Here is a 16805-nt window from a genome sequence, read left to right on the forward strand (position 1 = left end):
CTTTCTCCTATACCCTTCCCTGTCCATCGCCTTCTTCCCAGCCCTAGGAGGGACCCATCTTGGGCCTGGAGATCAGAGCCATGCCCTCCTCATGAACCTTCCTATGAACTAATACTGTCCCTGTCACCTGGGATTTCCCAAAACCGGCTTCAAAACCTGCCTCATCTTTTCCTGCAAACCCTGAAACCATTCCCCTACATCCTCTCCTTCTTTCCAACTGAGTGGCCTCTTTTTTATCAGCTTTTAACCCAAATAAAATGAAGTACATAGTCCATCTACATAAATAATGCCACCTATTTTTCCTCCAACTTTAAAGTGTTAGAAATAGTATCCTGTCAAAAGGATTTCTTTAATACCTGTGAAGAAAATGTCTTTAATATATGTACCACTCATTCTATGCTTTCTCTGTCCTTATTCTATTAAAGCCAACATTCTCAGGTAACACTTCCTTTAAATCCAGGCATAAAAGAGCTGGAGTGGGGGAGGGAGGCAGAAGAGGGAAAATTTAGAAGAAAGCTAGGGTTTGCAATGACTAATATTTATATAGAAAGTTTTCTTGCCAAAGCCGGTTTGGCTCAGCGGATGGAGCGTCGGCCTGCGGACTGAAAGGTCCCAGGTTCGATTCCGGTCAAGGGCATGTACCTGGGTTGCAGGCACTTCCCCAGTAGGAGATGTGCAGGAGGCAGCTGATCGATGTTTCTCTCTCATCGATGTTTCTAACTCTCTATCTCTCTCCCTTCCTCTCTGTAAAAAATCAATAAAATATATTTTAAAAAAAAGTTTTCTTTCTATTTATATATAAAGTATTTCTCAGAAAACACTTTGCACTTGATCTTAGCCGAAAGACCAAGAGGTGATACAAAATACTTCAATAGACACTCTTTCATTAATTCTCCCTCAAACCTGTGAGGAGTAAGTAAAGTCAAGTGACTTTCTCAGAGTCACACAGCTGGTAGGTCTGAAGTCCCCTGCTCCTCAGTGCTATGCTCCCTGGATGTATTGCAAAGCCTCCCATCTCTGCCTGGAGTGCCCCCCACTGTCACCTGCCACCTCAGGGTTCGCACACCTTGCCCTGAGGCTACCGTAGGTGCCATCGCCTCCATGATGAGGCCCAAGTCCAAGTCCTGTTCTGGTAGATCATGCCCATGTCCTCTGGCCAGCTTCCTGCTCCTCCTCAAACACCCCACTCTGGCCTCAGCCACACCTGCAAGCTTGGCACCTGCTGTCTCTTCCTGAGCTGCCTTCCCCTCCTAGACAGAACCTCAGGACAAAGCCTTTCTCTCTCTCCTCTGCACTTCCCCCTCCAGGTTGGAAATCTGCATCTGCATGCTGCACATAAATGCCCGTCTCTCAGAGACAGGCCCGTCTCCAGTGCCTCGGCGCCTGGCACTTCATAGGTGTTCCAGAAATGCTTGCAGGAGGAAGGAACTGAAGGAGGGGCGAGGGAAGCAGGGAAGGCGGGGAGGACCTGAGGCTGAGCCTTAGATACAAACCCCTGGTCACTGGAGGATGCTGCCAACCGCACATCTGCACAAACGGGCGCAGCCATGCGTTCCCTCCATGGTTTCTCCTCTGGAAACGCTCCCATCATGGGTGTTCTTTCATTCTTCCCCTCTCCAAGGTAGGCAGAGCCCCACTGAAGCAGACTCTCAACTCTCTCCCCCACCAGAAAGGAGCTTCGGCTGCCACTGTCCATAAGCACAAATGCTTAGGCCACTTCATGTCATCACGGACATCACACGCCAGCACCGCCCCAGATCCTTGGCTCTGCCTCCATCCCATGCCCCCCCCCCCCCCCAAGCATGCCTCACTCCCCTTAGTTTTATTTACCCAGGACACAGTTGGGCCCCATTTCTCATCTTCTGGGCTCGTTTCCAAGTCCTCTAAGCATGGATAACTCTGAATGTGGGTGACTGCAAGCAGTCCTCATTAGAGTGAGTGCTTGATTATAAACCCTGGGGACCCAGACTCTGTCACTGTCCCAGGGATGCCCTGAATTACAGATCCCCCTAAATAGGCCAGTAATTGTCGAGACTGGTGACGCTAACAGGTGATTTATGGCACATGGCCCATCAAATTCCTATGCATGGCAGACTGCAAAGGCACCTTGGGGGCATAGGAAAGCAGAAACAATGAAAGATCTGTCTCAGATGCTCTGCCAGGGACAGGGGCTGGCCCTCCACCGGCAGGGACAGATCAAAGCCTGCAGGAGACCAGCCTGCACCCATGAGCCCTCCTGCCCTTCACTTCACTTTTGGGAATATATCACAAGAACCCTGAAACACCAATCCAAAAGAATGTATGTACCCCTACGTTCATAGCAGCATTATTGACAGTAGTTAAGATCTGGAAACAGCCCAAGTGCCCATCAGTAGATAAGTAGATAAAATGTCTATGGTACATCTATAAAATGGAATACTATCTATACTAATAAAAGGGTAATATGCTAATTAGACCAGGAGACCTTCCAGGGGCCCTTCAGGACGTCCTTCTGGACAAAGTCATGGTGGCAGGGCTGAGGCAGAGGTGGTTAGGGGCAATCAAGCCAGGAGGGGAGGGCAGTTGGGGGTGATCAGGCTGGCGGGGAGGGGCAGTTGGGGGCAAGCAAGCCGGGGGGGGCATTTGGGGGCAAGCAGGATGGTAGGGGGGCAATTGGAGGCAAGCAGGCCGGCAGCGGGGGGCAGTTGGAGGTGATCAGGCCAGCTGGGGGGAGCAGTTGGGGGCAAGCAAGCCAGCAGGGGGGGCCAGTTGGGGGTGAGCAGGCCGGCAGGGAGGAGTAGTTAGTGGTGAGCAGGCCAGCAGGCAGAGTGGTTAGGGGCGATCAGCAGGCAGGCAGGTGAGTGGTTAGGAGCCAGCAGTGCCAGATTGTGAGAGGGATGTCCGACTGCTGGTTTAGGCCCGATCCCACAGGGAGAGGGTGCAGGCCAGGCTGAGGGACACACACACACCCCTGCACGAATTTCGTGCATTGAGCCACTAGTGCAGCTATAAAAAAGAAGGATTTCTTACTCTTTGCAACAGCATGGATGGAACTGGAAACCATTGTGCTAAGTGAAATAAGCTAGTCAGGGCAAAACAAGTATCACATGACCTCACGTATATGTCGAATCTAATGAACAAAGTAAACTGATGAACAAATAGGTCCAGAAGCATGGGTGCATGGATCAGACTGAAAAATCTCAGAGAGGAGGTCATTGAGGGGGACTTATATGCATAGATGCACAACCCAAGGACACAGACAGTGGTTTGGTGAAGGTCTAGAGTGGGGCAGGAGCTGGGTGGGGAAAGTGTGGGAAAAATAGGAAACATATATAGTAACGTCAACAATAAAAAATAAACATAAAAAGAAGAAGGAGGAGGAGAAGAAGAAGAAGAAACACTTTGTCTCTTCCAACAACTTTTTTCAACTACTTCCATATTAAACATTTCTTAAATTTCAATTCCATGTTTCCCTTATCAACCCTTTCACAGCCTTACAATTTGCTTTGCAAAGAACTTGAAATCCTCAGAATGGCTTACAAAAAGAATGCATATCCCTGCCCAAACTAAATATATTAAAATTTGAATATTTTTAGTAAGAACTATTACAAGGTTTAAACCAGAGATAAATGGTTTCCGTGCAAGAAGATTTAGAACCCCTTAGACCCAGTGGATCTTGTCTTTTCTTTCCTTACCTTCCCCTGCACTGAAAACAAGGATGAGAGCCCACAAGGCTTTACTTTTTTTTGCAATTGTTACATTCTTTCATCTGGGTGTATTCAGTAGGAGCCCAGCCAAGTGGAGCTACTGCCTCTTATATCTACCTAAGAGACAAGCTCTGCATGCTGAAGAAATAGAAAACCATTCTGTTTCCCAATATTCACTTTATGACCTGCTACTCTTAGATCAGCTCAAATCGGGCAGTATTTTTCTTTAGGTGAAAATCCAGGGAAACTAAGAGAGTTGTTTTAGTTCAGAAAATATGAAGAAATGAATAGCGTGGTTTTCCTCCCAGGATCTTGTGCTTCTGATCCATCTTGTGAAGTTAATCCAAAATGGGATCCGTTGGCCTGGGGACAAATGTGGTTGCTCTGAGCCTGAAGGAGCAGGTGTGATAGGAGACTCTTAGGAGTCAGATGCTTGGAGATTGGGGGGTCAGACGCTAAAGAGATGGCATTATTACAGGGTCATCGACATCCCTCCGTGTTGTTATCTCATGAGTTTAGATTGTGGGAGATTCGAGAACTCACCTTCCCACTCGTTGGTACAGATAACCATACCAGTTTATTACTGTGGTGTTCAGGGTTATGAATCTATGCAATTGGATGCCTGCCCTCCTTGCTAATTATATGACCTTGGGCAAGTCACTTAATCTCTCTTCCTGAGTACAAAACAGTGCTTGCCTACAAGGGTTATCATGAAATTTAAATTGATAATAGGATATAGGTACCAAGCACATCGCTGCACAAAACAAGGACCCAGCAAATGCTTGTTCGTTCTTTTGTCTGTGATTCTGAGCTTCAAATTCATTAAGGAAATCATAAAGTTCTTTGACTATAAGAAACCAATATTATGTTGTCATCTAAAATTCAGTGGTTGGTTTGTTTTTTGTTCAGGGACTGTACTATTAGGGGGAAAATTATGTTTGTGATGAACAGACTGAATATGTTATGAATGGTCATAGCATAGTTTCACCTCCATAGACAAAGAGGGTTGTCTTGTAAATCATTCGGTCCCAAACTATTGGTGAAATCATACTTTAAATTTCTCCCAAAAATATTGAAATTGACAGACAGGATAGAGAAATGGGGAGAAAGGAAGGGACGTCAGCATGTTTGCAATCAAAATGGTGATCAGATAGGGAAACAATATGACATCCAGCAACTGGATGACAAATGTACTCATTTCAGAACTTGATGCACAAGCAGAGTGACAGGTCCTGGGGACACAATGGTCAGCCAAAAATGGGGAGACATGCCCATCAGCACCCGCACAGGTAGATGACCACAGTGGTTGTGCTGAGGTATGCCATCTGGAACAAGCAAGCACAGTGTTGTGGCACTTACAACGAGGTGATTGGATTTAGATTAGGGGCTGGGACAGGCTTCACTAAGGAAAGGAATGATGCTTAAACCAAAAACTGAAAGGTGACTTTTCAAGGGAGAGCACAGCATTTCCTGGCTCTGGGAAGACAATGTGGTCTTACTCAGCACGGGAGGAATGGAGAGATGGCAATGTGGCTGGAGCACAGAGAGGCACAAGATGAGCTGGGGCGTTCAGGTGGCCCAGAGAGTTACCAGGTCAGGCTGCCGAAGATGTGCGATAAGACACCAGCTTTTAGCCAGTCAGCTTTCAACACAGTTCTGTCTGTCAGTTCAGAGAAAAGAGCATTCAGGGAAGGGTATATGCGGGAAGATTCAGGAAGGAGTGGATCCAGGGCTCCATCGAAAGGGGTCCCCCTGCTGGCCAAAAGTTATGCTTCCCTTAAGATGGAGTTTAGAACTCGGTAAAAGACTTTAGTTGATTTGCAAGAAGGGTATAGCTATTGTATTATTCTCTCTGCTTTTGTATATGTCAGAAGTTTTATACAGTAATAACTTTTTAAGCGAAAAGGAAGAACTCCACACCAGCTGCAGTTTGTTGTGAAGATGGGTCAGTGGCCAGGTGATTCCCTGAGACTGTAACCGTTGGCTGGCCTGTTGTGGGGCAAGGGCTGTGGTTATTCCCTTCAACAGGAGAAGGAAAGAGACGGACTCATTCTGTCTGTTGAAAAGTCATAGAATTAGAGTACTTGATTCAATTCCCCGAACTCCATACGTTTAGAAAAGTAGGCTGTAAATCCTAAATCCTCTAAGGCAGTGGTTCCCAACCTTCCTAATGCCGCGACCCCTTAATACAGTTCCTCATGTTGTGGTGACCCCCAATTTCATTGTTACAAATGGAACATAATTAAAGCATAGTGATTAATCACAAAAACAATTTGTAATTGTATATGTGTTTTTTGATGGTCTTAGGCGACCCCTGTGGAAGCGTCGTTCGACCCCCAAAGGGGTCGCGGCCACAGGTTGAGAACCGCTGCTCTAAAGTGTTCTCTGGGGATTTCCAGGAATTCTTCTTTACACCCAGACAACAAACCACATGACAGGTGTACAGATTTTATTTCACAGTGTTTTGTAAAAACTGGGAACTAAGCATTTCATGACAGGTATAAATTTGTAATGAGGAGTAACTCTAAAATGGCCCTGTATTTTCTGTTCAGGAATATATTTACCTTCTAAAAACTAATTGCTAAACAGATGAAAAAGAAGATCATAATCAAATGAACAAGGGAAATTCTAATTGTTGCTAAGTCAGAGAATTTATAAAGTAATTGGTCATGATTCACACTTCTTTAAAAATCGTTTTTATTAATGAGGGTATTACAGATGTCCCCCACTTTCCCCCCTTGGGTCCCCCTCCACCCAGCTCCCATCCCACCTTAGACCTTCACCTCACTCTTGTCTGTGTCCATGGGCTATGCATATATGCATATAAATTCTTTGGTTAATCTCTTCCCATCCCCCTTCCCTCTGAGATCTATCAGTCTGTTCCATTCTTCCATGTCTATTTTGTTCATTAGATTCCACATATAACTGAGATCATGTGATAATTGTCTTTCTCTGACTAGCTTATTTCACTTAGCATAATAATCTCCAGGCCCATCCATGCTCTCTCAAAGGGTAAGAGATCCTTCTTTTTTACTGATACACAGTATTCCATTGTATAAATGTACCACAGCTTTTTTTATCCACTCATCTTCTGCTGGGCACTTGTCTGTTTCCAGATCTTAGCTATTGTACATTGTGCTGCTATGAACATAGAGGTGCATATATTTTTTTCTGATTGGTGTTTTCAGATTCTTAGGATATCGTCCCAAGTGGGATCACTAGATCAAACGGCAGTTCCATTTTTAATTTTTTGAGGAAACTCCATACCGTTTCCCACAGTGGCTACACCAGTCTGCATTCCCACCAGCAGTGCACTAGGATTCCCTTTCCTCCACATCCTCACCAGCACTTGTTATTTGTTGATTTATTGATAGTAGCCATTCTAGCAGGTGTGATGTGATACCTCCTTGTGGTCTTAATTTGCATCTCTCTGATCATTAGTGACATTGAACATTTTTTCATGTCTCTTGGCATTGTATGTCCTCATTGGAGAAGTGTCTAATCAGGTCCTTTGCCCATTTTTTAATTGGATTGTTTGTCTTCCTCCTGTTGAGTTGTATGAGTTCTTTATATATTTTGGAAATTAATCCCTTATCACATGTATCATTGGTGAGTATGTCTTAAATTGTAAGATACACAGAAAGAAAGACTGATAGAAAAATCTTTATTTTCTACTGCCAGAATAGTCTTAACAAGTTCCTTGAGTGTCAAAGCAGGTGGAATTAATAAAAGGTATAAAAATTACAAAAGAATTTGAACTAAGCTAATTTTCTAATTCTTTTAAATCTGACAACGGGTTGGGGGGCAGGAGGGAGGCGGGTAAGAGATCAACCAAAGGACTTGTATGCATGCATATAAGCATAACCAATGGACATAAGACACTGGGGGGTAGGGGAGGCTAGGGGACTATCAAGGGCGGGGGGGAAAAAGGACACATATGTAATACCCTTTGTAATACTTTACGCAATAAAATAAAAAATATATATATATATATCCAGATCTGAAAAAAAAAAATCTGACATCGGATAATTTTATGATGCTGTTTTACTCTTTTTCACTGCTTTGACAAACAGCCTTTAATAACATTTTCTTGTGCAAACTGGTACCCTGATCTGACAATCCTGATGTAGTCCACTCCACTGTTTTGCTCAAGCCTGAGGGACCATGTTGGATCTTCCTGAAGGTGGCGCTGTGTTTAAACACTGTCCTACAGGATGTGGGCTGGTAATAAAAGGAAGCTGTGCCTGTGGAGAAGCTACAATCCATTCACAGCTTAAAAGCATAAAGAGAACAGTCTATTCAAGAAGCAGTTAGTACTGTTGCTAATGGTACTGGCAAAGAGCGAGGTCATGAGTGGCTTCTATGCAACACACAGTGTTGAAATTAAAATTGCACAACTTCTGTTCTTATATCCTAAACTATAATAAGTATATAATTCACAGTCATTATTCCATCACCTTTTATTTCCCATCCCCTAACCTTCTTTCTTCTTTTGTAAACATTTTCTCCTTTCCTCTCTTTTCACTTATGAATTTGCTTTGTAGTTGATGTATCATTGGTGAATATGTTTCCACCATGTAGAAATTACATTAACATAAACTCCTTTGTGTACTGGTCTCCAACTGCCCTAAAAATATTGCCATAACTGCCTGAGAGTTACAGTAATAAAAGATTTTTGTGCTGGCCAGAGAAAAACTGAAGGTCCAGTGTAGGATGAGGCTTTATACAGACTTTATTGGGAATAGATATGAGACGTGGATGTTGGAAAACACTTTCTTTATTGATAATTATTCTTTGGAGTTCATCTTACTCAAGGAGAATAAGTAAGAAATAACTATTGAGGTTGAATGTTTTTTCTATCAATTAATGTGACTCTTTTCCAGAAGAGTCATTTTTTAAATTCATTTTCAAGAACCAGAGACAACAGCTCTTCTCTATTGAAATATAAAAAAGGAAAGTACCTGTCCCATTACAAGTTCTTGGCAATCCCCTCCTATTACTTCCATAGCAGGAGAAGACTATAAGGTGGTCTGGTTATGATGAGTAAGAGAATTTGGTGAAGCAAAGCCAGCAGGACTTTAGAACACAAAACCATTTGTAGTCTTGGTAAGTCTTGGTACAACTCAATAAGTACACCAGCTGCAGTGCAAATTGATATAATGTTTCAGTGACAAAGTGGAATTCCCAAACCATCTCGCTCCTAGAAGAGGCCAGTGTGTGTTTATAGTGAGTCCTGTGGACATCTGGACCATCAAGGTGATGTTTCAGACAAGGTAAATGGAGCTACAGTGAAAGGAAGCAATACAAATGATTTTTAAATTTTGGAAACATTCTTTAAGAAAGAATACTAACCAAATGGGGCTCATCAAACAATAAGAGAAGTGGTTGAGGAGTGATTTCTGTATAATCTTTAATTTATGAAAGATTCAGAGATGAGAGTGAGCAGACATTTCTTCTTCTAAGGGAAAGACAGTAAGGAATATATAAAAGCTGTAGTAGCAATTGTCAGATTATATGAGGAACAAACTGCACAGCAGGTATCACACGAAACACTGCCAATAAGGTTCTATGGACTCCTTTTCTTATTTTTTAAAAACATATTTTTATTGATTTCAGAGAGGAAGGAAGAGGGAGAGAGAGATAGAAATATCAATGATGAGAACCATAGATTGGCTGCCTCCTGCACGCCCCCCCATTGGGGATGGAGTCCTCAACCTAGGTGTATGCCCTTGACCGGAATCGAACCTGGGACCCTTCAGTCCGCAGGCCAATGCTCTATCCACTGAGCCAAACTGGCTAGGGCTCCTTTTCTTATTCTTAAGTCAACTTTCTTGTTCAGAAGCAGAATGGGAAACCAGCTAGCCCAGGGGTGGGCAAACTTTTTGACTCGAGGGCCACAATGGGTTCTTAAACTGGACCGGAGGGCCGGAACAAAAGCATGGATGGAGTGTTTGTGTGAACTAATATAAATTCAAAGTAAACATCATTACATAAAAGGGTACGGTCTTTTTTTTTTTTTTTAGTTTTATTCATTTCAAACGGGCCGGCTCCGGCCCACGGGCCGTAGTTTGCCCACGGCTGAGCTAGCCCCTCAAGTTTCCTGGGACTGTTCATGCTTTTAGATCACAGAGTCTCAAAGCTGCCAGGGAGCCTTGGAGATCATCTACTTTATAAATGAGGACACCGCTTTAAACAATTGTCCAAAGTCATGCCAGGTAATAAGTGGCAAAGTTGAAACAGCAACCCAATGTTGTTAACCTCCAACCCACGGCTCTATTCCCACTACACAAAACTACCTCCTGAGTCTATGTACGCCAAACACATGGAAGTTAAACCCCACTCCATTTCCAGATCCTACGTTCCATGATTAGTTCATGACTTCTCCATGTGGTTGGGTCCCATCGAGGACAGATAACGAGGAGCCCCCTCTGAGTGTTAGGCCCAGCTAAAACTCGGAGAAATTACAATCTTTGCAGAGGTCAAAGCTAGCCTGTCTCAAGCCCCCAGCCCGCATGACTATTTCCCGGAGACAACACTGCATCTCACTCAGAATGTCTTCCTGTTTGCCTTTGTAGGTTTCACAGCGGCAGCCTCCCTGGTATCTCTGGCTTGGGCCTTGGCCTCATACCAGAAGGCCCTCCGGGACTCCCGAGATGACAAGAAGCCCATCAGCTACATGGCTGTTGTCATCCAGTTCTGCTGGCACTTCTTCACCATCGCTGCCAGGGTCATCACCTTTGCCCTCTTTGCCTCGGTTTTCCAGCTGTACTTTGGGATCTTCATCGTCCTTCACTGGTGCATCATGACCTTCTGGATCGTCCACTGTGAGACAGAATTCTGTATCACCAAATGGGAAGAGATCGTGTTCGACATGGTGGTGGGGATCATCTACATCTTCAGCTGGTTCAACGTCAAGGAAGGCAGGACACGCTGCAGGCTCTTCATTTACTATTTTGTGATCCTTTTGGAAAATACAGCCTTGAGTGCCCTCTGGTACCTCTACAAGGCTCCCCAGATTGCAGATGCATTTGCCATCCCGGCGCTGTGTGTGGTGTTCAGCAGCTTTTTAACGGGCGTGGTTTTTATGCTGATGTATTATGCCTTCTTTCACCCCAATGGACCCAGATTCGGGCAGTCGCCAAGTTGTGCTTGTGAGGACCCCGTCGCTGCCTTCACCCTGCCTCCAGAAGTGGCCACGAGCACGCTGCGGTCCATCTCCAACAACCGCAGTGTTGTCAGTGACCGCGACCAGAAATTTGCAGAGCGGGATGGGTGTGTACCTGTCTTTCAGGTGAGACCCACAGCCCCATCCACCCCATCATCGCGCCCGCCACGGATTGAAGAATCTGTCATTAAAATTGACCTGTTCAGGAATAGGTACCCAGCGTGGGAGAGACACGTTTTGGACCGAAGCCTCCGGAAGGCCATTTTAGCCTTTGAATGTTCACCGTCTCCTCCAAGGCTGCAGTACAAAGATGACGCCCTAATTCAGGAGCGGCTGGAGTATGAAACCACTTTATAAAAACAAAAAGACTGGGAGGAGCCACAGCTGCCAGAGAAAGGGTGGTGGCAGGCCTGTGGCAATAATGAAACTCCATCCTAGAGTAGGGAAATGAGCTGTCATGCTTGTAGTCTGACCGTCGTCATGGTTACTGTCTGACCCTCCGTCAGCTGACTGCCTGCTGCTGGCCTTCTTTCAAACAGCAGCCCCGACAGTCTCCTGCCACTGGGAGGACTCCTGGTTGCTACCAACTTGTCCTACACTATCTTTCAGCGCATCCACCCGAGGGTCCTATGAATATGGAAAATGTTGCCTCTGATCCCTAGGGTGTTTTGATGAAATTAACTGATCTCTGCATAAAAATATAGTGTCATAACACACATACATGCACACACATACACTAACACACACACACACAACACCAGTCCTCTGTCAAAATAGCTTAGGTGATTTTTCTTGATGAAAAGCTCTGATTCTCACAGGAATATTAAAACCGGGAGAGAATATATCCCTCAAGACTCCAGGAAAAAAGTAGTACTGCTTAGAAAAGAATTCATAAACCATGCTCATTTGGAAACCAATACATACCATGTGTGAAAAGCCTGTCCAGTGGACAGCAAACTCAAGTGTGTTTACACGTGTATTAGAAGTGAAGGAATGGTTCGTTTTCAACACATTTCAGGATTGGTTTTTTAATCTTAAGTTTCCAGTTGAGAACATCTTTAATGACAGAAATCCTATGCAGCACATGTATGGCGTTTGGTAAGACCAAGGAGCTCGCTAACTTAGTGACAAAGTAAATGGTAATCGTGATTCAGTATTCAATTGCAAAAATTTAATAAATACCGGAAGAGAAAGTGGGAAAAAAGGCAAAATGAGCGTCTGATTTCCCGGCCTGGGCAGCGCACATTGGAACGTAAGAGCAGATTGGCGAGAGAGGACCGGGTTGGAACTGGATGTGTCAGATCTCAGAAGGCGTGGCTCTGCCTGAGCTCAGGTAGGCATGATTCCAGAACACGCCATGCCCCATCTTTCTAGTGCCAAACACCGTCCAATCCCAGGACTCACCTGGAAGCCCTGGATAACTGAGATGGAGCGGCATGAGCCCCACAGAAGCGGAAACTAGAATGAACATTCAAGTTCTCCACTGTGTACAGACTCCCCCACCACCACCACCAATTCAAGGTCAAAGTGATGTGTCTTTTAGAGGCTTTGGGACACTTTTTAGTAAGTATGAGCAGACAAATGCAGTGAATATGCTAGGGGAAAACCCTTCTGAACTGATTGAGGGCTTATCACTAGATCCAGCTAAGATTTGCATTTGAATCATTTGTAAAGTTGTACTCTTACAACAAGCTTCTGGTATTAAATACCTCCGTACAGCAAGTAAGCGTTCCCCATTTTCTGTTCCCAGTGTCCTCGGTCATGGTGCTTTTTGTTGCATTAAAAGTGCCAGCCAAACTTTGATAGTATTTTTTTATAGTTGGTGCAGAGTGGAATAACTCATGAATTATTTCAATATTTTTGTAATAAAGAAATATAGGGTATACATATAGGTATCATCACCTTTTTATAGACCTGGAACTGTTTAAAATACTCTAAGCATCACAATTATTTGGGATGTCAGAAACTGGTCCACAAATTCCATCAGTCTGCCTTGGCAGATTGAGAACACTTGCCTTTTGCATAATCACCCGGCTGTGCCATGTCTGTGTCCCCAGGAACCTGGCCAGGGGTGCTGTCAGGATATCAGGTGAAGAGAGAATCAGCTTAACTAGAAAGGGCTTGTCAAGACTGGCCATTGTTTTCCAGGAAATCAAAGATGTAAATGGTTACTTTTATCCATCCATTATGACAAACTTGACCACAGTGGAAGATGTTTTAAATTTCCTTCCCTAGTTTATATTAACCCAACTGACATATTAGTCAAGTCTCTAAAAAAGAAAAACTGTCAGTTTAACTTCATTATCCAGTTATTGGGACTGTCCAATTAATTTAAAATGGTCAAGGTCTATAGCCACCCCCTGTAATGGGTGTGCCATACAGAGACTGCTGTCCCCGTGATGGCATCCACAGGAAATGATAGAGCACTCAACATAGGGCTTCTTTTGGTACAAGCCCTAAAGCAATGTTTAAAAGTAGACAATTTTTATCCGCAGACATACTTTCCTATTCTGCTGTGATTTGAACCTCCAAGCAAGATTTTCACTAAAAAAACAATGATCTTTTGATTGGACGTGAAAAGATTTCCTAGTCACCAGTAAAGGCCCAGGAAAATACCCCTCTTGTCAGCAATTGGTGAAAACATTCTACCCCCACTGTAAAAGGAAAAAAATGATTACACTGACAAACGCTCCACTTTTATGCAGAACCACGAGTTATTAGCTTTATTGTTTCCAATACACCTTTTAATTGATGATCTTTGGAAACTGAATTGCTCAGTTGAACTATACCTTTGATTCCATGAGCAAATAACAGATAACAGAACAATAGTGTTAATCAACACAAATGCCATAGGCTCTATCATTCTTCAAACATGTAAGTCTTAAATTATTTCTCAACTGTATCCCCCATTTAACATGTTAAGAGTCAAAATGAGTGTTATGTGAATTTTTAAAAAGATGGTGTACTGTGCTTTGTCTTGGAGGTGAGAATGTAGTCAGGAGGGTGTAAGAAGTTTCAATTTTTCAATAATTTCCCAAATACTGTAAATACTCTGTTATCCAACATACTTGAAGATTATGATGTTTTAGTAAAAAAAAATTCTTGTTAAGGAAATGACATCTCCTACATGTAATAAATTACAATTTTTCTCAAGATTATAACAACAAAAATATACTCCCAAGGTAAATCATGATTTAATCTTCCATGACTTAGAAAGCACAGCCATTGGACTATGTGGTGATGACAACTCATTAGTTTATAGACACACGGATAACAGAGAGTGTAAAGTGTTAGGAGTTAAAGAGACATTGTCAATGTACCAAGGAACAGAGTTTGATATTTGTGTTTATATTTTAGTTCTTCCTAAGATTTCGTTTTCAATCTGCCATTAAACCCTCCACAGAGAGCAAGTGGGGAATCACAAGGAAGAAGCCATGGTTAGCATACAGACTGGAAATGCTGGACTTTTTCTCTGTGGGCTCCAACATCCTGTGCAGGAGCTTATTGGACTTCTTGAAGAGGAGGGGTCTGCTCTCAGTACCCACTTTTTGCATAGGACCATACAATTTTCTAAAAGAAAATATTATAAATGTTTTCACCTTCAAAGTAGCATTTTAAAATGAAACCATAGGTAATATTAAAAAACATATATATCTTGACCACACAGACTTCAAGTACTTGTGTGGAAGAAAATAATTTTTTTACCTAAGTCCAAGTTTGGCCCCCCAAAATGACGATGTCCTTTAAATTCTCTTCATACATTTGCTTTGTCCTACTTAACTGTGTTCTGTCTAGTCCAGTAATATTGACTTGGCAGACAATCAGTTACTATTCATTTATGATAATGCGGTGACCTCAACAAATGTAATAAATTCTTACTGACATAGCAAAAATATGCAGTTCAAGTACTAGCGAAATATATAAATGTAACCTGAAGATAAAGTATAATGAAGTATTTATGCTTATTTTCTAAATGCCCACTTTATTTTGATCTATGAATGAATGAAGTGATAGCAATGAGAACTTAAAACTAAATGGGAAAAATTGACATCTCAATGATGTTTTTAAAAAATATAATCCTATATGTGTGTGTATGTTATAAACCATACACACACACACACACACACACACACACACACACACACACACACACTAGAGTAACAGATGAAAGGGATAAAGTAAATGCTCCCTTTTTATGCATATAAATTGGTATGTTACTCACACATGAGCTTTTAGATAAATAAAACTTCTTCCTCCTCATTTTTTAGCATCAACTCAAGCTTGCAGTGCCTGTCTATAAGATAGCAACACACCTATGAACTTCAGCTGGAAGTGCCTAGATACAATCTAGCACTTTTAGCTTGAATGAGCTTTATCACTTCTTAAGGATCTCATCCTTTAAGAAGCTGAAAAGAATCCTTTTGAGTCATTTCAAAGTTTCTTTCTCTGAACTGATTGAATTGAGCAAAGAAAACCTCTGGTGTCCTTACCAGGGGTGTGTAAGGTGACGCATTTGCCTTTAAATGCACCAAATGCCATTGAGCGGAAGGAAATTCTGACACAATGTTTAGACAAAAATCCAGAGACACTTTTTTCTAATGAACCATTTTCTAGAGGAAATATGCGCTCCCCTGCATTCTCACACGTCTTTGCCATTAGCCATTACCGTTTCTATATAAAGCTTGGATGAGATGCCTGCTTCTCTGAGGAGAGTTCCTTAAAGCCTTTTTAAAAATAGCTCCGACCGCCTTTCAGAAATGTAGCTCAGAGCGTGGCTGAAGTGCATGATGAAAACACAGCAGGCCTGACGTGGCTGACTCTATCACTTCAGTGATGGATGCAGATGAGCTCATGTTCATTTATCTTCAGGAATCCAGTGTCACTTTGACAACAATCAAAATGATTGCTTTAGCCAGCTTGTGACTCATAACACCTTCCCCCCGCCCCCCATCTGAAGCTGGGGCATTTCAAAATGGCTAAGGACGGGCCACCTCCCTCTACCACCCACGCCCGTTTCCAAATCTCTGGCCCTTACCTGGGTCAGGCTGTGGAATGACAGTCGGGCAGCACCTCCTCCCTCACTCAGGACTGTCCGCGGCAGACTGTCCATGGACAGAGGTCTTATCCCGATGCTGTGTCAGTATGTGTCTGTGTCAACAGCCTCCACAGTATAATTACTCAGTCAAAAGCAAAACTCTGCGCAATGTGGGTGGAATTGTATAAAAACACGATGAGCCATTTAATTTTGCCAATTGTAGCAATTAGGCGAGCTCGCACACAACCTGCTCTCACAGCAGAGAAATGAGGCGTTCAGAAACTCCCTGGAGTATTTAAGGCAGTGGTTCTCAACCTTCTGGCCCTTTAAATACCGTTCCTCATGTGGTGACCCAACCATAAAATTATTTTCGTGGCTACTTCATAACTGTCATGTTGCTACTGTTATGAATCGTCATGTAAATATCTGATATGCAGGATGGTCTTAGGCGACCCCTGTGAAAGGGTCATTCGACCGCCAAAGGGGTCGCGACCCACAGGTTGAGAACCGCTGATTTAAGGTATCACATTGTTTCACCATCTATTTGGAGTTCTTTCTCTAGATGCTGCAAGGAAAAAATCAGACTTTTGTTATTTTGTACCCAGTGATCTAGCCCCGAAATATGAAAAACTTCAGTCAACCTCTGTGGCCTGTGTTCTGCTAAATAAGGGGTGGGTTAATGTCCCTGAAATGTCTAATTGTTTTGCTAAAATATTTTACTGACAAATAATATACTGACATCATATGTCAGAAACACTGGCTAAATCAAATTTCTCTTTGGTTATTACTTCCTTAGATTTTCTCACAGTTCAGTTCAGGAAGGAAAGAAAAAATATATATTAATTTTTACAGATTCCACAGAATTAAAAGAATTCCTTGGTGAGTCCCATTAGGCATCAATAAAATAGTTGATGGAATA

The 16805-nt window shown here is 43.0% G+C and overlaps 1 protein-coding gene across 2 annotated transcripts in view; it reads left to right on the forward strand.

The window, feature by feature from the left end:
- Positions 1–16805, forward strand: part of XKR4 (XK related 4) — a 276673-nt gene that overhangs the window by 254719 nt on the left and 5149 nt on the right. Inside the window, exon 3 of one of the 2 annotated variants that reach the window (XR_004972480.1) lies at positions 10262–12414. Coding sequence is in view for 1 of the 2 variants with exons in the window: in XM_036338243.1 (XP_036194136.1) it covers positions 10262–11208 (947 nt within the window). In the remaining variant the exon portion in view is untranslated. Of the gene's footprint in view, positions 1–10261; positions 12692–16805 lie in introns of those variants that run through there. The other variant, XM_036338243.1, reaches the window with a different exon arrangement.

Source organism: Myotis myotis, unplaced genomic scaffold, assembly GCF_014108235.1.
Source record: "Myotis myotis isolate mMyoMyo1 unplaced genomic scaffold, mMyoMyo1.p scaffold_m19_p_16, whole genome shotgun sequence".
NCBI lineage: Eukaryota > Metazoa > Chordata > Mammalia > Chiroptera > Vespertilionidae > Myotis > Myotis myotis.